The following is a 20,707-nucleotide window of genomic DNA, read 5'->3' as shown; positions in this document are numbered from 1 at the left end:
AAAACATGAACTGACTAAATCATGACTTCAGAATTGTGATTAAGCATTCCCGGTTATTTTCGCTCCTGACGTACAGGCTTTAAATGAGAAACCTAGGACTCACAACAAGACTAACCATGGCCAGTTTGACCTTCAAAGGTCAAATGTCACAGTAACACTGAAAGAGGAAGAGCTTACTGCTAGACGAAAGCATATTACGGCACATAAACAAGAGTGCCTCTGTTCTACAGGTCTCCACAAAGGTTTTCCCAGGAGAGGATCAGCACTAGAATAAGGCCGCCAAAGCTCCTTATCCACTCCAGGCCTGTGAATAGATCACGTAGAGAAGCTCTATACCTAATGGGTAGTGTCTACGTCATTTTGATTATACTGTATGTCAGTGAAAAACTATTAATAATACTTTCATTCTAACTCTCTAGAAATGCATCAAGTTAATAATTATCTTTATCTCATTAATAATTCACTTTTTTTACACATCATGAAATATTTTATTCATCCATTTTATTGAAAAATACATTGGGGAAAAATCTTAATAAACATTCAACACATATATATTTTGTACCAGAGCCTCCATTCACCAAAAAACTGGACAAAACCACTCCATGACTAAAGTCCAGTTCATCAGTATCACTTGTTCATTAATGTGCTTTACAAGAACCTTCAGAGACTCAAGCAACTGAAAGTAATAAAGGACCAGCTCCTCTACAGACTATACTATGTAAACTCATCCCTGGCACGTCATGGTTGTGTGAGGTTTTGGTGTTAATACCAAATGAAGTCTTTGTAAACGAAGTGGTGATGCTGAGCAGGACTGGAATTCCACACGCCAGTGACACTTCCACAGCGGATGGGACCGAAGGGGAGGAGCCTGTGCCTCTCTCCCCAAGATAACAGACCGCTCCGATCCCGTCCCCATTCCTAAAGATGGAGCTTCCTGTGCCTTCGCCCTCCACCACTTAAAGGCATCTGGCTGCAGGCTGGAACACAGTGGCATACAAATCCCACAGCTGGAAAGCATTCATTCCCCTGTTAGGGGAAGTGTTGCATTCAGTGAAAAGCAGGAGTAGAGGCAGTGATCTCCCATAAGGCCCCATCAGTGAAGGGAGTCCTCCTTTACACAAGCTCATCTTCAGAGGGGTCCATTTGGACCTCCCAGGCCGGTGTCCAGTGAAGAGGGCCATCTCCAGTGACAGTGCTAGCTGGGTGGCGCACAGATGAGGTCTCCAGAACTCTGCCGTCTAGATAGTCCGATTAGCCCTACAGGGGACTCTAGGATGTCAGGTTCACTGGAGAATGTCTTGGCCGCCATACTTCCCCCTCCAGTCTCCCCACTGCCAGCATGCATCCTGTTGGCCGTGGAGAGGAGCTTAATGTCTGAGTGGGCATTAGCAACTGTGTGACGTCGAATGCCACCTGCTTTCTCCAGGTAGGCCTCACCCTCTTGTTCCACCAGGGGTCCGAGTGGGTCAAACTGTGTGATCATGATCTCTGGCTGGCCAAACTGTGATCTGGAGTGGGGCAGGTTGCATTCTATGAAAGGTTCAAGAAATATGTTAATGATAACTAAACAAGATGATCACCCCATTTAATTGACTACTCTTAGAGGTAAAGTCTTCACTTCTGGCAAAAGGTTTCTAAGGTTTAATATCTACTGGCAAACCACCTCCCTAATGTCTGGGTGCTTGAAAAACAACATGCTGATTGGGTGGAATTGCTTATGGCTCGGACCAGAACTTGCGTTTGTTTGAGCACTCTCACAAAGCAAACAGCTACAAGACTGTGAGGAGTAACTAACTGGGGTTTGTGTGTTGGAATAGAATTATGAACCCCACCTTTAACTGAAACCAGGGATGAGTTTTTGGTGTTTCATGCAATTGCAGTTACTTCAGATAAGCATCTACCAATATGAGTAATTCTGATACTTTACAGCATATCTGTATCTGATTGCAATTTGGTTTCTATCGTTACATGGTTTCTATCGTTATTTCCAAAGTGTTGATAATGTTGCATTCTGCAGAAATAGATTTAACATCACTTCTAAATACCCATGTATACAACTCCCCAATGACTTCTACACTGCTGGTATCATCTCCAGGTAATAGTGTTTTCACTCTTTTATATAAATAGTCTGCTGTTGCCCATTATTTTCTTTAAATAACTAGACATCATGACATTTAGCTACATGTAGAGACTAACCCCCAGATATATTAAAGGAGAATTGCGGTGTGATATTGACCTAAAGTGTATTGAAACATGATACCGAGTGTGAACGTATGTCTCATAGCCCATCTCGGCTTGTCCCCTGCACTCCAAAATCTGGCTTTAGTTAGCCGATGCTACCAACAGCTTTTTCAATAGTGGTGCTTCGGCATCGGGCTAGCCATGCAAATAAATCACTGTTTTACACCCATTTACAAGGCTCAATGTATCTCCACACTTCATTGGTAGACTTCCGAGGGCCCTGACATTTAAAACGAGACATTGAGAACTTTGAAAAAGCACTCCTGCTAGTGTTGCTGCCCCAGCTGCCCTGCACCTTATAGCGTTGCTGCCCCAGGTGCCCTGCACCTTATAGAGTTGCTGCCCCAGGTGCCCTGCACCTTATAGCGTTGCTGCCCCAGATGCCCTGCACCTTATAGCGTTGCTGCCCCAGATGCCCTGCACCTTATAGTGTTGCTGCCCCAGATGCCCTGCACCTTATAGCGTTGCTGCCCCAGATGCTGCCCCAGATGCCCTGCTGCCCCAGATGCCCTGCTGCCCCAGATGCCCTGCACCTTATAGTGTTGCTGCCCCAGATGCCCTGCTGCCCCAGATGCCCTGCACCTTATAGTGTTGCTGCCCCAGATGCCCTGCACCTTATAGTGTTGCTGCCCCAGATGCCCTGCTGCCCCAGATTCCCTGCACCTTATAGCGTTGCTGCCCCAGATGCCCTGCACCTTATAGCGTTGCTGCCCCAGATGCCCTGCACCTTATAGCGTTGATGCCCCAGATGCCCTGCACCTTATAGCGTTGCGTAGAGCGGCCTCCACATGAGTGCAGCACACTCAGCTTTGGTCATTTGATGACTTTTACAACATTTTTCTCAATACAACCAAGTTATCATTTCAGATCATCATACAAGTCTAAGCGACAACGTGACACAACAAGCAGAGTCTGGTAAACCAAGTCCTTACTGGCCAACTGGCCCATTTATCTGCGTCAGGCTCGGATTCTCCTACTGTAGAGCAAAGCTTCACTCCACGCTCTGAGTATACCACACCTCTGTGTGAATGTTTATTTTCTGCCCTTCACATGGCTGCTAACCTGGAAGATGTTCCCCGTTGCTCCAACTGAGGTCGTTTCCCAGGTACGGCGAGATGACCATAGCCACTAGTCTCTCTAGAAGGCAGTATTCCTCAGTAGGCCCATTGGGTTCATGGATGCCCTGGACCAGAAACACACACACGCACACGCGCACGCACACACACAATGCAATGGGTGATGTTTTTGAAGTGAGACTGGGCAAATGTCATGATTACAAAACATCTACAGTACCATCATGGAGCAACACACACTTCATCAGATTAAATCAATCATGTATAAGAAATGAAATTATGTTTGAGGCCATACACACTTTGGAAAATAAGATAAGAACTATATGTAGGTTCATGTAAACACGTTATGGAGGGAGGATGAAGTGGTACAGACGGCAGTGTAGAGGCTTCGTTCACCTGGAGGATGAGCAGCATTTGTGTGATGGCGGGAGGGTGAGGAGGAGGCGCTTTGGGGAGCAGGGTCTCCAGGGGCAGCTTTAGGAGCACAAGGTCTCTGAAGCTCAGTAGGGCCATCTGTCTGACTGTGAGCTCCTGGCCCTAAAACACACACACACACACACACATGCATACACACACCACCAACAGAAACAGTTAAATCCAGGGATACCTTTCTTTTTCACAATGGACTCTGTCATGGACTGACACATTATGAAGTCAGACTTCCACTCTGAATTACTGGAGTCCATTTCTAGCCCTAACCCACAAAAGACATGGCATAGCATATACATGTACCCAAATTAGAATCACACACGCGTTCTCATGGGAGGATCATAGTTCCTGGGCGTACACCCACGTAGTCCAGAGAACATTACACCTCATTTTACAACATGAGACAAACACAGATAATGGGGCTGTGATGCCAGACACGACCCACCTGCACTGGATAGAAGATGGCCTGAAGGGTCGGCATGGTTTCTGTGAAGAATCTGCCCCACATCTCAGACAGGATGAGCAGCTGGTCATCACCTGAAGGGACTCCACAGAGCTAGAAAGTCATACCCGTGCCTCTACTCTTACTGTGCCTCTCAATTCTAGATTTCTCCAGCTACACAGTATATGAACACTGAATTACTGTCTTATTTGATTTGGCAGATAGAGCAATCAATAATTAAGCAGGAGTTGAAAGCAAATTATCTCATATAGACAAGCATAACACAACGTTGCCATCATGCATACCATCATATAGCTGAATTCTCTCCAGTATATAAGCAAGGCCTTTGTTTAGAAGCTGATTCTGTAAAGGAGCATATTACAAAGTTTCAGTTAGTAAAATTATTTCATTAGCAAGATACTGATTTTGCCTCAGGAGTGTCTATTGTCCACTATGCCAAACCTTTACAACATGGTGGTCTTCAAGAGACACCTTTAACAACATTTCTAAATTATGTGGTGTATTTATGTTTTTTTATGTTTCATTTAGTGGATATGTAGGTTTGTTTCCATCACTGAACATATCAGCATTTATTTTCTGTCATGCATTTACTTGCATCATCTTATAACATTATCATAATGTTAAAAAATATGACATTTTGTCCTATAGTCTTTGCCCCAGTTGAAGTCACACATACCTTGGTCTGCCAAGTACCCTTGACTTCTCACCCCTTAATTTAAGCAAGGTAGCAGAATTTGGCAAGGGTGCAACTGATTAAGATGCCCAAGCATGCAAGCAATTTAAAGTTCCTTTGTGTAACTCTGAAACAAATCAATCTACTCCCCACTTTCCCAACTATTTAAGGTAAAGGTCACATGCCCCAACAGTGAGTTCGTTCTAATTACATTCTAGTGCTTTGTCCACTGACTGGACATACCCAAGGCTGACAACAACAAAAAACCCATATTGTTTTAATGAGTCAAGTCTACCTGGAAATACTCAGTGATGAAAGAGCCCAGTTCTGTTTTCAGAAGCCACCTGCAGGAATGAAGCAGGAGAAATCATGTCATCAACACGACTGTACAAGAAATGATAATGATGTCAAATGTAAATGTAAATAAGGTGTATTGGCCAAGTATACACATATACAAGGAATTTGTTCTCTGCATTTTACCCATCCGAGGGTAGTGTACTACACCCCCACACACACACACAGTGTTCACCTATTCATACACACACACACCCTCAGTGAACCCACACTAGAAGCACACACACACACACCCGGAGCAGTGGGCAGCCTTAATCCTGGCGCCCGGGGAGCAGTTTGGGGTTAGATGCCTTGCTCAAGGGCACCTCATCCGTGGATGTGGATGTGGATGTGGGAGAGCACTGTTTAATCACTTACCCCCACCCACATTTTTCCTACCAGTCAGGGATCGGACCGGCCACCCTTTGGTCACAAGTCGGATTCCCTAACCAGTAGGCCACAGAAGCCCCACATCCGTATAATAATACAAAAAATAACAATCAATAGTCTTCAAATATAAAAACAAGACCTACAAGTTTCCTACAAAACAAGCATAGATTACTGTGGGCTATATCACTTCGTACCTTATGCTTTCATTGAGGGTGAAGAGCTCATTGGTCTGCAAGCCTCCTCCTTGGAACACTTTGACCACAGCAGACTGGACACTACAGAGCATGAGACATTAGAACAGAACACAAGCAGATGACATGGCCATCCTCATTTTCTCTGACTGTTGTACATTTAAGAGTTGGGACCTCCATTTACAGCAGAGGTTTTCAACTGATTGTGAACCAGGGACCACCATTCTGACTAATTACACCACCACTGAATAAAAATACTGATTCTGACATTGAAACTATATTACTGAATCCATGGTCACGGACCACTTGCAAAGTCCTCACAGACCACAAGTGGGCCGCGGAGCACTGGTTGAAAAGCCCTGATTTACAGTTTATTAGCAGGTTAACTAGTCTATGCAGCACAAAACAGGGATGTCCCTTTATTGGGCATCTTTTGGCTAACATTAGGGCTGCTATCTGATCTCTAACCTCATATGCTGATGTCGTTTTCAGTCTAACAGAGGTAACATAACAGCCATGCTGTATGATTTCAACACGAACACACGAAGACAGAAAGACAAGAAATCAGAAAAGCCATAGCTGACGGTCACTGATCAGACTGTCAGACAGTTATTTGCTTTTTAATCGTTTCATTTGTTTGGACTTTCTGGTCCTCACTTTGAGCACAATACATTACGCAACAGGAACTTTGGGTGCTGCATTTGATGGCACCAGATACACAATGCAACCTTTCAATTGGCTGATCCAAACACCAGTGTGTAGAAGTGAGGAGATGTGGGCAAGAGTATCTGCCACTCAATCATGATATGACAGGATCTAATGGAGGCAACACCCTTTCAACTTACAAAGCTTTCATGGCACAGTATATTTCAACTGATGCCTTTGGCAAAAACTATACTAGAAAAACTAGATTTTTTAAACTATAAAAGGGGTGTGGACTGGTCCGTTGCACTTAAATTCATCAAGCAAGTCATCACCCAATATAGGGCCAAAACAAAATACAGAACATGCTGCACGTCTGCTTTTCACACTTAGTAACGGTACCAAACTCACACATGCAAATGAGAACTTGTCACCGAAGACAGCAGTCATTGATGCCTGATAATATCCTGCTCCAATGGGGCCTCTCTGCCCTTTCCTGAATGGGAGGACCAACCTTGCACACGTTTCCACACGGAAGTAAAAAGGGCAGAAGGCTCACTTCCGTTTCCCCAGCAGGACATTCTCAGAAACAGCTGCCTCAACAGGATTCTCCTGCCTCCTGTATTTTTCCACGCCTCTCGACCGCACATTGGGCTTACCAGATGACAGGCTAGGCACTGTGGTTTGGGAGGATACAGTGATGATCTACCTCGAGTTGTCCAATTCTGACCCGAACACGTACTGACTACACGTCGAGCTGACTGCCCAGCAAAACATTGAATTAACTTCTACTTCTAGTCCCTAACACTTTAGCTATAGACACTGGCATACTTATTACGGACATTGATGTGGAAATGACGGAGATGTCCAGATATATATTTGTGAGAGTTATGGCTTGTGATGTTCTTTGTTAAAGATGAGATGAAGCCTGATGTAACCCAACAGTGACAGCCTTGAAAAAAATCTAACGATCCATTTTGGACCAGATTGTCCATATATGTGTAAAAGCAGTCCACCCACCTGTTCCACATGCTTGCATTTGACAGCTGCAGCGCAGGCGAACTCGCATGGAAGCGAGCAAGGTCTGTGAGCACGGGCGAGCTCATGAAACGCGGGCGCGGGCGCCTAAATGAACCCATCACACTCAGCAGCTGGGAGAAAAGAGACAAATGTAAACACAGAAACACAGGCATCCTTTTCTGTTTTGTTTTACAGGTACAATCAAAAGCAACTTGTAATTCACATGTAAAGGGTGGTAGGGTGTGGACCTCACAAGAAACGTACACATGCACGGTGTAGTAATACCCACAGTGAGAGTTTACACTTTAGTTTTTAAGTTAAAAAAAGGCGAACTGGAAATACCCAGGGCTTGTCAAATAAACAGCGCCACTGTGTGCAACCACAAAGTCGCTAAATAGAGGTGTATGTCATTCTGAAACCGGAGTGACAACCCTGCTCAGTGTGTTCATGCTAACTTCCTCTGGTCTGCAAACTTCCTGCCTCTTCTGTAGGGTAAAATTATGATTACAATGCAATACGTGCAATGCCTGATGCCTGTTCTTGCTTTCTGTTCAATAATGACTGGATGGTGCTTATGAAGTTTTGAAGTTGAGATTGAATGTAATTAAGTAGACTCAATAGGAGAATGGTCCTTTGAGAGGCTAAGCATTGTCTGTAGGCACAGAGAGTTTTCATTGTCAACAGGCTGGAACCTAGTCAAAGGCTACAAAGCATGTCCCTCCACTCCCTGTGCTCAGTACTAATTGCCATGAGGCATGTCCGTCTGCGTCTGTGAGCGCCCAGTCATGGACAATCCTACGGCTCATGAGTAAGCCTCTCCCACTCCTTTTTGGCTGTGATGAACCCTTCTTCAACACCTCTTTCTAAACAACATCTGATAACTGCATTTGGTTCTCACAAGCCTGTGCTTCTGTGGTTCAACTGTACGTTGTCCTTCTTCATTCATTGGTTCAATCAAATCAGAAAATCTGTGAGTTATCATCAACTGGCAAAAGAGCATGCAACAAATCTGGAGCATGCCAGTGAGTCTATTATGTTTTTTAAAAGCGGACTACATAAAACGTGTTGCTAATGGTATATGGACCAAGATATCCATGGCAGAGTTGAAAAGGCAGCTCAATTGGTCCTTCTCATGTTCACAATCTCTCCCAGCCTCTCTGTCTTTCAACCCCCTCTGATGTCGTTGCCTTTGTCTGTGCGACTGAGGGTTGCTTGGCGACGCTAAAGAAGTATTTAGCGATGCCTTCTCTCTTTGGCAGGCAGATGAAAATAAACAAAGGCATGCTTGTGAGCACCAATCCTAAGCGCTCAAAGTGCCTGGCTCCAGAAGCGCGTGCTTATGGATTGAACTGAAACGGGCAAGCCAGAGCCGACACTCCCATTATACCCAAACAGCCAATGTGCTGGCTACTTTGTGTGTACCAGTATAAAGTAAAGCGTTGTTTTTCTAAGACCACAAATTAAAGATGTGTTGAATGTGCTCATACATAACATCTTATAGCCTAAGGTTCAAGAGTAGCCACAAGCATAGAAGATTTAGCCTACGGCCTGTTGTCTAAAAGCAGGCCAGGATCTCTGCAACATTTTAATTGTGAGCTCCATCAGTGACTCGCATGTTGTATGGAGAAAGGTAATTCTTGGATCTGTAATCCTATAAACGAAGACCATGGTCATGGGAAACTACTCAGTTGGGTTAATGCAATTAAAATGTCCAGAGAAAGAGTGACATGCACAGAATTGTTTGAAATGTTAACGCAATGGAAAAGTGTCTATGCCCATATTAGTTCAAGAGAACAAATGACCATTCAAAATTCAACAGAACACTGGCTAGATGTGTAAACCTCCAACAACAGACCTAATTATAGCATCATTCTGTTGTTTTAGTTATGGAAAAGTAACGTTATAGGCGGATACTGTCCCAAACTCAGCGTTTATAGCCTAACTGAGTCCAGCGGTGGCCTCCATTAAGTTCTCCATACGGCATTTCCTTGACTTATCTAACATTATTAAGACAAATGAAAGCTCAAGATAAAAGATGAGATCATTTGAGAATTCGGTCATTTTACATTTGACAGCAACGCTCAGCAATTAAGGATAGGCTACTCACGGTTCTCTTGCTCCAAATAACGTTTTCCCAATCTTGTCGGTCTAAAATCAAACGAATGCACAGGTGCAATGAACAGTGGACAGATACTAAGATAGATACTTCAGGGACAGTAGCCTAACACTGGACTACTTTTCAAGCCTACTCCCATCCGCTTTGAAGTTAAAGATATTCGTGTAGGCAACGCAATCAATGCGAAACAGAAGCCTCGGATTCTGTCTGATCCATTTCCAATGACCAATCAATGACCCAAATATACAGCTATGGGCTTCACATTGAAAATAATTGTGATGCTAGTCCCGTTACAGCTCGCACCTCCGTGAGGCATGGCGCATGCGAAGTTTTAACGTTGATTTGGCGCCTCCCAGACTTTAGGGAAAGTCCTCCTCTTTATAAATTAGGCTATGCATAGCCTACTTGTCAAACATTTTCGAAGATTGTGACAGCAACTCCACAAAAATTCAAAATGACAATGTGCACTCTCTCTAAATGAGACTCTAGGCTCACTGTCACAGACTTAACCCCCAAAGTTAAGCAGAACACTCATAAAGTGGCAGGCGCCGTAGGCTTCTAATTTACGACGCCATATGTAGGCTAATCTAAACGCCAGAACGCTGTCTACGATACGATGCCTTCAATAATTATTCAATGAAATAAAACGTAGGCTACAGTGAGTAGGTTTTTGTTGTGACAAGACATTTACATGATCCTACTCACTCTGAGGCACTTCCACAATGTTATTTCTATAGTTTAGACAATAAATAGGCTATTTTCCAGTAGCATGAGGAACTCAATGTACCTGAAATAGAGGCTGGGAACATTTTATTATTGGTAATTTCCTCCTAATAGAGTTTAGGACAGAAACCTAATTTAACCTACCTGATAAGTGACGAGCGGAAACTAATAATTGAATATGTTCTGCCACCCAGTGGCTCACTGTAAAATAGCTTAGGCTAATTATCCCAACACCGTATGACAGGATCATTCCTCCTAGGTCCTCTTATATTGTCTGTAGGCTAATAGGCTACAGCGTTGGTGTGGTCACCTAGGCTATTCAACTTTCCTTCATAGGACATCCTCGTCCGAATTGGATGATCACCCAAATGTTTTTGTCCTCAAAGGCCACCCTCATCCTCTGGTCACCTACTAGACTCATGTTTTTTTCTTCAGAGGACATCCTCATGTGGTTCGGATGAAGATGTCTTCTGAGGGGAAAAAACATTAATGATCAAATAACATTAAATAATTGATGTTGATGCAAGCAGGAATGACTCTGAAACACAGCAGTAGAATTACCAGTGAATATATTGACAATATCTCATTTTATCCCATGCATGCAGCATCTGCAGCTAGTGACAGACAGGGGTGGATAAAGTAAATTTACTTGATTACTGTACTTAAGTATGATTTTTAAGTATCTGTACTTTACTTGAGTATTAATATATATTTTTTAAACTTGTGACTTTTACTCCACTACATTTGAAAGACAAATACTGTAGGCCTACTTTTGACTCCACTACATTTGAAATAATGAGTATGAAATATGAGTATGAAGTATTGTCAGCCTGGGAGAACATAAATAACCTGTTTGCAATAGATTCTTCATCAGAACATCCTCATGTATACAGCCTGGGAGAACATCAAGAACCTGTTTGCAATAGATTCTTCATCAGAACATACAGCCTGGGAGAACATCAAGAACCTGTTTGCAATAGATTCTTCATCAGAACATCCTCCATGTATTCTTAATACACAAAGCAAATTCTTAATCAGAACACCCTCCATGTGGGAAACTACACAAACGTGTTTGCAATTGAGACTTGAGAAGTGGTCTAGTGTTAACCAGGTTATTCTCCATGATCATTGTGAAATTGGAATGAAATTATAATCAGCTGACATTCACCACATAGATCTTTAGCGTACATCATTAAATGATAAATAATCTACTCAAAATTGAGTTATCTTTTGTATTTGCCGGTTAAAATATGTTTAGATTTGTGAACGGAGAATGAATAATGATTTAAATTATATTATTGCATCCATCCGAACAGTTGCAAGGTTATGAAAATAGGTAAAATGTTTTCGTTGGATGTAAGTCCTATGAATGACCAAATGATGTAGGCCTACACCTTATTGACCAAATAAACAACAATAAAAGGACAAATACTTGTACTTCTGAATACTTAAGTATTTTTAAAAGCAAGTAGGCCTACTTCTGTAGAACTACTTCAACTTAAGTAAAAATCTGACTTAGCATCTTTCACTTGTATTGGAGTAATATTTGACAAGGTGTATCTACTTTCACTTAAGTAAAGGAATTGTGTACTTCGTCCACCTAATGGTGGCAGATGGGTTTCTCCTTGTGACAGATTCCAGTTAAATGTTTCTTCCTGTTAAAATAACCTTTTTTCATTCTGTGCTGGTGTGCTTAGTAAAGGTACTGGTCTTTGACTTCTTAAAGTAGTTTAAAACAACAATTAACATATAAATTACAAGATTCATATCTTAGAAGAAAAGTATAACCACTCAGACATTCATTCCTATGTTTTTGCTTGCCTTAAATATTGTTGGATGAATGTGCCTAACTGAATCTGAATGCTGGTCAAGAAAAATTAGAGTAGCATAGCCTAGAAATCTAGACGCACCCTAGTGGCGGCAAATTAATTTGCTCAGCCTGTACATTTCAATGATATAGGATGGCCTGCCAGGCTAGTAGGAGCACATTCTAAGAATGTTTGATTGACTTCACATTCTCACATTCAAGGTAAACAAAGAGAGTCTGCTCTAACAAGATCAATGAAAACACTTTTAGGCAAGAGGATGTGAAGATAAGAGTAGCCTAACAACATTAACTTGACGAAACAAGATCACAGTGAAAAAAATCCCAGCATCTGATTCATTGTGCAAGATGCCATAGGCTAAGGCCCAGCCTGCAGGCTAGCTCAGGTCAAAGGGTGGGCTACCTATATTATGCCTTTCATCAACAATCATGGTAATCAGATAGAATTACACTAAAATAAACATGTGGTCGAGTATCAACTATGAAGCGCTGCCAATGTTGGTGATTTGATTTTGATCAGTACTGGTCTATGATCTTGAATTAATTATAAACTACATGGACTACAAAGACGCATTTGTGTGACGTTTAATATAGGCCACTTTGCTGTGTCGCTTCTAACACGTCATTGGCAGAGGGAGAGAAGGTTCAATAGCTTGTTAGTTGAGGAGAAACAGTGAACTGAGTTCTCGTGGTTGACAGAGGTTATTGTGGGGTGAAAGTGGGCAACGTTGAAAATTTTAACAACGGGAGTAGATTAGATTGTGTGTACGAACTAAGATCAAACTCTGATATTTAGTGTCATATCGCACAAAGGATTTCACTGCAGTGAGTGTTGCACTGTACAGGGACGCAAAAATGTCGTCTCCAAGTCCGGGCAAGAGGCGAATGGATACCGACGTGGTGAAACTGTATCCTTTTTCTAAAGATTAAGAGAAGCTAATTTTTTGTTCCGAAATTACAATGACAGTTATCAAGAAGTAATTGCATATATATTATTATTCTATGTATGCTGTCCATTTCTTTGTGTAACGTTACTCTTATGTCAATTTACAAATACTTTTTATTTGTGTTTGTTATGGGAGAACAAAAGTACAAAACATATTTTGACGGCCACCAAACGTTCGAATAAGTATTGTGTTGTCTTGTAGTAAGCCTTTGTAGTTTGTCATTTCAGTGACGCAAGGTAACGTTAGATAGCTTAATAGCCGAACGGTCACTTGTCAAATTTGTTATTGCGAAAGAAAGAAAAACAACGTCTAGGGAGCCAACTTCCATTTGCTATCTTGCTACTTAGAAAACGTCAGATAGTCTTAGTTAACTGAGCAAACAATAACTCGTCGTGGCAGTCGAGCTAGGTAGCTAGCCACAGAGCTGTTGAGGAAAACAACTCGAGTTCATTTGTCGTTAACCGCTAACGTTAGCGTTAGCTAGTTATCTGTAACAGTTTACTATTACTCTCCATCCTGTTATATTTTAAGCTGCATTAACGTCAACTACAGCTGTTACCTTTATTTGATGCATCCTGGCTATCTTTTGTAAAGTATTCTATTCTAGCCAAGTATAACGTTGACAGTTCGCTAACGTTAGCTAAGTAAACTGGCGTAGTCAACCATATTTATGGAAGCAGTTCACCGAAGGAGTAGGCAACCATAGTTCTTTGATCAGGTTTTAGATGCAAAGCAGTTCAATTATTGGTCGTCAGGTTGAACATAGTGGTTAGATTCATAGATGGCTATCTAACCATCTCTTGTTTTATAACACAAGTACTCGCTTGGGTGATATCACGTAGAGGGGTCTGTATGAACAATCGTTACGTTGTTGACAGGCCTGCTGTCTGAAAAGACAAAAAATACAACGCAGTCTCTATATTTAGGCACAAGGGTATGACGTTGGGATGAAAATCACATATAAAGTGCGAGTACAAAAATTCTCATTTGTCCATCGACCTCTCCTTTTGTATGCAACATTTGGTGGGGATTCGGATAGATCTTGTCTGATTGAGCTTGTTATGCAATATTATTAAGCTTTTTACGCATCCGTATCTGCAATCGCATATGATTTATATTTGGGTAGCAATTGATAGGCCTACTAGATATGACAGAAACAAAATAGAGGCAAAAGTAATATAGGGTTCTTGTCGAGACGTGGCCAAATGTAAGCCATAAGGCCTATTACAGTGCCGTTATGCATGAATCCGTACTGCAATTAATTCATCAATAGAGACATGTCGATATTGACATATGTTATGGCGTTCGTTATTTGTGCATGTTTGTAGCTTAGTTACGCTGTGCGCAAAATAGGGGATCACTGAATGTAGAACTGCGCGTCAGAATTCTGCATTCAAATCAGTTTTTTGTCAAATTTGTATGTTTCTGTAATCATTTGCGAATATTTTAAAAATCCAAACTGCCTGGAAAATAATTCGTGTTTGACACAGTGCGACCATAGAGAAGATTAACTGAGCTCTGGTATCTGTTGTACATTGCGTTTCTCAGAATAGCGCCTTTGCAAGGAATCTATCTGTCGAGTTGTATCGTGTATCCGAGTGCGTTTTACTGTATGCATCAGCGGGATGTAGCCACCGAAGTTTGAGCAAAGGCAGTGTGGACAAACGGGTCTAGTATTGTTTTTGTGCTCATGCAGTAGCAGCTGGGAAAGTGATTGGATGGTGTGTTACCATCCGGAAACGGGTTGGAGGCGGAGTTTTGCAAACAGCTGATCGAGGACAACAAACCATACACTAGTCAGGAGCAGAGGCTGGGAATAGCATGCTCAGTGATCAGACTATAAATTGGGTCCCACCTGGCTAACGTGTCCAGATTATGGGAGTGAGAGACCCCCATAAAATCACTCACTCCTGAAACTTTTTGGAAATTATTTCAAGCTACAAATCTGACATTGATTTGTGTCTTACCATTTAACTCCCTTTAACTCCAATACTGGCTAAAAATATTCCCAATTCCAATGTGGCTACTATTTCCAATACTATTTCCAAATGATTTTAAAAGGAGTAACCAGTTGTACTGACATGGTCATGGATCCTGTTTTACTGTTCGAACTCTTTAATGCTCTAGAACAGTACACATGCTGTAATGCCACATGTTGCAATGTTGTGTGACCTTAACATTTAAACATATCATTTTACAAGTTGAATGTACTTTACTTGTATACGTTTTACATTGAACTTAATTGAATTGAATTTGATTGAATTTAGATAGCTGGAAATAAAGTTTAGCCAGGAGAGTCAACGGTTAAAAATGCTGACCACTGGTGGCGGGATGGCAGTTCTGACCCAACAGGTTGAGGCCTTTTTGTATGTGTTTGTGGGGGGTGGGGGTGTCTGTTGTTGCTTGCCTATGTGAGAAGTGGGACCAGAAGTGTAAATTCCCCTAGTCCTTCTCCTCATCCTGGAGTTCCGCATGCAAATGAGCAGTGTTTAGGATGACGCAGCTTTCACAGTGGAATTCTGGAGTTCAGTTTCATTGGAGCAGCTGGATGGTCTTGCTTATGAGGTTGCACTTCTCTTAGGTTTCTCTCCTCATCAGTGGTTGCTTCACTAAGAAATGGTCTCAGGCCCAATTGGAAGATCTTATCCTAGTTTTGCATATTTGTGTCAAGTCCACAAGGGCTTTTATTGAAACACTTGTAATCTAAAAGAGGGGAAAGAAACAAATAATAATATTTTAAGATATGTGAAGCTTATTTAGATATTGAGCCTCATTAGCTACTTGTATTTAACCTTTTACACCACAGGCCATCTTTACCAGATGTGGTGACAAAAATCCAACTGCAATCCAGAAGCGATTCAGTGTTCTTTTGGGCAGGTCAAAACACCGCAAATAGTGGATGTTTGCTAGTGTGTGGAAAACAAACTAAGCTACATTGGGCTAAAAAGGTCTAAAAAACACCAAAAAATAAAGAACAAATGGAGGGTGGATGTTTGCTTAGTTGTGTGATTTCAAGTACTTTGACAATGTTCAAAATAAGACAAAATACATGCATCTCCTTTGCTAAACCAGACATTTGAAAAGTTTACATCCTCAACAGGGAAAAGCCACAACTAAACAATATTTAGTGAAGAGATGCTGTAAAATTACAAAATCGATATCAAATAATACAAAATCTGTTATTTAGCAGGTTTCTGCCAAAATAGAGGTGGGCCTCATGTACCAACTAAAGGTGTATATAATGTTGCTGTATTACAGGTGTGTTAGAGTTTTTGATGTATGACCTATTGAGACCTAAGGGGATGTTCTCCTCCTCTGTCTCTGTACTGTGTAATGTCATCTTCGGAGTGACTAGCCTCAGCAGCAAAGGTGTATGTTTTTTTCCCCCTTCTGACTCAGTTATGTTTCTTAACAACGTGGCAACAGCATTGAAAGCAAACATGAAGTTACCATCTTGAGTGGACTGAACGAGTTTGTGGTGAAGTTTTATGGACCACAAGGAAGTAAGAGTTTTGATGCTTATGTTCGTGTTTACACATTACCAAGTTACACCATTTGTTTCCATTCTTGTGCACATTGTGCCATTTTCTTTGTTGTGGCCGCAAGGAAAGTCTCAGAGGTCATGTGTTTTGAGCTGACGATTTTTACACTTGTGGAGCAAATGCCCTTTTTTTGTTGAACAGCTGTGAGATAAGCTGTTCTAATTTTAGCATCCATGAAGGGAAATGGCTTTTCATATCCAGTCAGACAGTAGGATGCACATACATATTCACTTTGGTCTTATATAGCTGATTGCACATACATATTCACTTCAGTCTCATATAGCTGATTGCGATCTCTGTGATCTCATTTTGGGCCACATGACCACTATAAAGTAGGACACAGAAAGAATGTTTCTTTGGAGTGTTTTTTTCTGTTGTCAAATTTTTCAGTTGATGAATTCTTTTTCAGCGCCATATGAAGGAGGAGTGTGGAAGGTGCGGGTCGACCTACCAGACAAATACCCGTTCAAATCTCCGTCTATAGGTATGGGTAGGGGTGCTATGTGCTGTGATGTCTCGCCACAACTACAATAACAAAAAGATGCTTGCTGCAACAGGAAATCACTCCTGAGTCATCTCTTCAGTTAGTAATGCATAACCGCATGCTCAGTGTAAAATAAATGTGACCAGTATCATGTAAACAATATAACAATAAGACAGATATGTAGTTTTATGTATGGATGTATGTAGTAATGCAAATGATATGTGTTTCTGCCACACAAATGTCCTATTACAATCTATGTCAACTATCTCTATTCTGACTTAAACTATTACGCTATACACATAACATATTTATGCATTTACACGTACACGCTCTTGCAGACAAAGTGTGTCAGATTTGTACATACATTTGAGGTTTGACATGGGTTTTGTTGTCTTTACAGGTTTTATGAATAAAATATTCCACCCTAACATTGATGAAGCGTAAGTGCAGATAGGAGGCACTGGTTTGCACAGAATTCTAACATTTGCTGCAATCTTCCTGACACCCCCCGGTATTGATACACTTTCTTGTGCACCTTACAGATCAGGCACTGTCTGCCTAGACGTCATCAACCAGACATGGACAGCCCTTTACGGTAAGCAAAGCTGAAGCATACATTCACCAGAAAAGTAGAGGTACACCCAAAATGGATATTTATGTATCTTGTCCAGTTTTGTGTGAAAATGAGGGAAAAAAAGGTTTTACAGTGTATCAGTATAACATTAAAATGACACAAGTTACCACGCCAGTAAGCTTTATGTAGCTGTTGTTGCTGTTTTGCCTTTTTGGTCGTTATTAGTAGATTGGTAGTTTCAGAACTTACTGCTGCTCTGGTATATGTGACCGACTTCCTCCATGTGTGGTCATTTTGATACGTCAGTTGTAGTGGTAAATACTACAGTGATTCTGTTAATTTCATTTCACTATTTGTGTATTTTTAAAACCGGCCATATTTTTCCTTTCAGATCTCACCAACATCTTTGAGTCCTTCTTACCTCAGTTATTAGCGTACCCTAATCCCATTGATCCCTTAAATGGAGACGCAGCTGCCATGTACCTCCATCGGCCAGAGGAATACAAACAGAAAATCAAAGGTAAGCCTCGAAGGCCTGCTTTTTGAGCTGAAAACATTTCAATCTTAGTAAAAAAAAAAATGCAACTAACTCAATTAACATAATGAGATTGATTTTTCCAGTTCTTACAGACTGTGAGTTAGAATGTTGATGAAGCATATTACTGTGATTTTTATGTAATATTGCTTCTGTTTTAAAACATTAAAGTGGAAGAGGTCTGTTTCTTTTAGAGCGGTAGAGGTTAGTCTGTAAAAAGGTTTGCTTGAAGATCGTTATCTGGCCGAGCTGCTCCCGTTAGTTATTGACCTCTTCCCTCAGGGCTTTCTGTGCTGCTCATTCTGTTTCTGTGACTGATCTCAGGCCGGGGTCAGGCTGTTTAAAATGTGAAACTAGATCATTACATTTCTCATAACTTCAGACACAAACATTGTCCACTGTCCCGTTTCCCTCTCCGGTAGAATACATCCAGAAATATGCAACAGAAGAGGCTCTTAAGGAGCAAGAGGAAGGCGCTGGGGACTCCTCTTCAGAGAGCAGCATGTCGGATTTCTCCGAGGACGAGGCCCAGGACATGGAGTTGTAGTGTCATCCTGACTCCTTTCCACACAAAGACTATGATGTTTTTCCTAAATATCTGAAGCAGACTTATGATATTCATATTTAAACATGGCAATTTTTTATTACTAAACAGGAATTTTTATGACTATTATTAGCGTTTGTGTTAAATGGCACCCTTTTGTGAGGGTTTTTCTTTTTTTTAATTTCTTGATCATCTTCCCTTCAAATTTCACAAAGCATCGTCAAGTCCTGTCCCACAACAGTAGTAGCCCAGTCTGACTGCATGAGACGACTCATACCCCAGTCATTATTCGGCACAGAAAATAAATGGGGCTGATGTTGATGGTAAACGGTGGCCTCCTACACCGACTGGAAAAAAAAAAGAAAAGAAACTGTTGCTGCATCATAGCAACACTAAAAAGTTCACTTTCACAAATGGCCACTTTTCGTCTGTTTTGAATTGAGCTGTTTATTTTTACAGTATAAGTAGTTCTATATGGACCCGAGTAAGGATTTCACAGGCTTGTGCTCGTTATCTACTACCTTATTTGCCTCTTGCAAATTTTCTCTGCGGATTTTGGATTTCTTGCTTACTCTGAGTTGTGTGTGTGTGTGTGTGTGTGTGTGGGGGGGGGGCAAAGGGGTGTTGGACACAAACATCAGCAAGACCTTTTTTATATGCACAATGGATATTTTCACCTAATTGTTCGTATTAAGAGCATCTTGTGTACATAGAACATGGCGACAAACTGAGGAGCGGGGGCTTTTCTGATCTGAGATGGGAACTCTTCGTAGGCATCAACCAAGACACTCTTCAGGTGAACTGTTGCCTGGCCACGAGGCTGCTGCGAAGGCTGTAGACATCTGTAGTGAAATGCAGCGATCCGATTGTTAAGCCTCTGCCCATCTGGTTTTGTGTCTTATGCGTCTTTCATCCTTTGCTCGTGACCACAAGGATTATTTACACGGAGATACCCACAATAAAATGCCCTGAGCATTGCTTTTAAAAATAGCCTGCAGATATTTTGGGTAACTGGCTGTATGTATGTATACATCTTGTGTAGGCTAATCAGTATTCAGTTTTTATTTGGGGAGTGGGAAGAGGGGGGGTAGAGTGTGTTTCATTTATCTTGTTTTTTTCCAGATTGTTGTTTTTAACACATCAATGTGTTGATTCAAAATAGTCCCGCATATCATTCTCCATGTTGCCAGTCTAGACGATGGCTCTGTATCATGACAAATAATTATTATTTCTGCATGTCAGCAGGATTTGCTCTTCTGTTCTGTCACTATACAACACACTGTACAAGCCATGTCCTGTAAAGAAAACCAGTTGCATTCCCTGACCAGAGGAAATGGCAATAAAGAGTGATGTGGGGCAAACAGATGATATGTTTGAAAATGAAGAGGCCTAGTGACTCTCTAGTTGGAGCAAGAACAGTTGGCTATTTGCTATATTTGAACCCTGACACAAACAAGCCAGCACGTTTCGAAAATCAATTGACTGTTGCCATCTTGTTTGAAGGTATTGTAAGAGACGGCAGACTGATATTTTTTCTTGAAAGTAACACCGCAAGCCAAACTTTTTTTTTGAATTTCCATTTCAAAAGCACCTTGATCTGTTCAGTTTTACTGCGCTATGGGAGAGAAGCTATTACTCAATGGTCTATTGCCTGTTGAGTTACATATTAATGTCTGCTGGAGTTTTCATACAGGGGGAAAAATAATAAGGGGTATCAGTCCCTCTTATGAAGAAACTATAGATGTATACAACAATAGCACAAGGCTAATGAGTTCTCCACTAGATTGTCACTAGGTTTTAAATGCAAGTATATGCTAATGAGCAGGAATACTTTTCATGGTTCTGGCATTTGACATTTCATTGGAGTGACCAGAGCTTACTGGAGTTCTGTAGGCTATTGGCATTTTGATAGATTTTAGTGTTTGAATCAACCAATAAATTCATGTTGAATGAACGGGCACA

General features: G+C 41.4%; 2 protein-coding genes across 2 annotated transcripts; one reads left to right on the top strand and one right to left on the bottom strand.

The window, feature by feature from the left end:
• Window positions 1-481: 481 nt before the first annotated feature.
• On the bottom strand, window positions 482-10,059 carry prr5l (proline rich 5 like). The gene is made up of 9 exons (XM_048257248.1): window positions 9,563-10,059; window positions 7,456-7,586; window positions 5,797-5,877; window positions 5,175-5,223; window positions 4,491-4,548; window positions 4,189-4,280; window positions 3,711-3,851; window positions 3,304-3,424; window positions 482-1,530 (listed from the first exon to the last, which is right to left on the bottom strand). Exons 2-9 carry the CDS (start codon window positions 7,572-7,574, stop codon window positions 1,196-1,198), a joined length of 996 nt encoding a protein of 331 aa, XP_048113205.1. The 5' UTR covers window positions 7,575-7,586; window positions 9,563-10,059; the 3' UTR covers window positions 482-1,195.
• Window positions 10,060-12,754: 2,695 nt separating this feature from the next.
• LOC125303478 (ubiquitin-conjugating enzyme E2 H) lies at window positions 12,755-20,699 on the top strand. Its single transcript, XM_048257247.1, has 7 exons — window positions 12,755-13,027; window positions 16,493-16,569; window positions 17,018-17,092; window positions 17,493-17,532; window positions 17,635-17,687; window positions 18,058-18,186; window positions 18,624-20,699. Exons 1-7 carry the CDS (start codon window positions 12,975-12,977, stop codon window positions 18,746-18,748), a joined length of 552 nt encoding a protein of 183 aa, XP_048113204.1. The 5' UTR covers window positions 12,755-12,974; the 3' UTR covers window positions 18,749-20,699.
• The last annotated feature ends 8 nt before the right edge of the window (window positions 20,700-20,707 follow it).

Source organism: Alosa alosa, chromosome 11 (genome assembly GCF_017589495.1).
Source record: "Alosa alosa isolate M-15738 ecotype Scorff River chromosome 11, AALO_Geno_1.1, whole genome shotgun sequence".
Taxonomy (NCBI): Eukaryota; Metazoa; Chordata; class Actinopteri; order Clupeiformes; family Clupeidae; genus Alosa; species Alosa alosa.
Note: the sequence above shows the minus strand (reverse complement) of the source record. Positions and strands in the feature narration are given on the sequence as shown.

Coding starts and splice junctions, on each gene's coding strand:
- prr5l (XM_048257248.1), bottom strand. CDS start 7,574: ATGGGTTCATTTAGGCGCCCGCGCCCGCGTTTCATGAGCTCGCCCGTG. Junction 4,549..5,174: donor TCATCACTGAGTATTTCCAG/GTAGACTTGACT, acceptor GCTCCTTTACAG/AATCAGCTTCTAAACAAAGG. Junction 1,531..3,303: donor CAACGGGGAACATCTTCCAG/GTTAGCAGCCAT, acceptor AACCTTTCATAG/AATGCAACCTGCCCCACTCC.
- LOC125303478 (XM_048257247.1), top strand. CDS start 12,975: ATGTCGTCTCCAAGTCCGGGCAAGAGGCGAATGGATACCGACGTGGTG. Junction 16,570..17,017: donor GTTTTATGGACCACAAGGAA/GTAAGAGTTTTG, acceptor ATTCTTTTTCAG/CGCCATATGAAGGAGGAGTG. Junction 17,688..18,057: donor GACATGGACAGCCCTTTACG/GTAAGCAAAGCT, acceptor TTTTCCTTTCAG/ATCTCACCAACATCTTTGAG.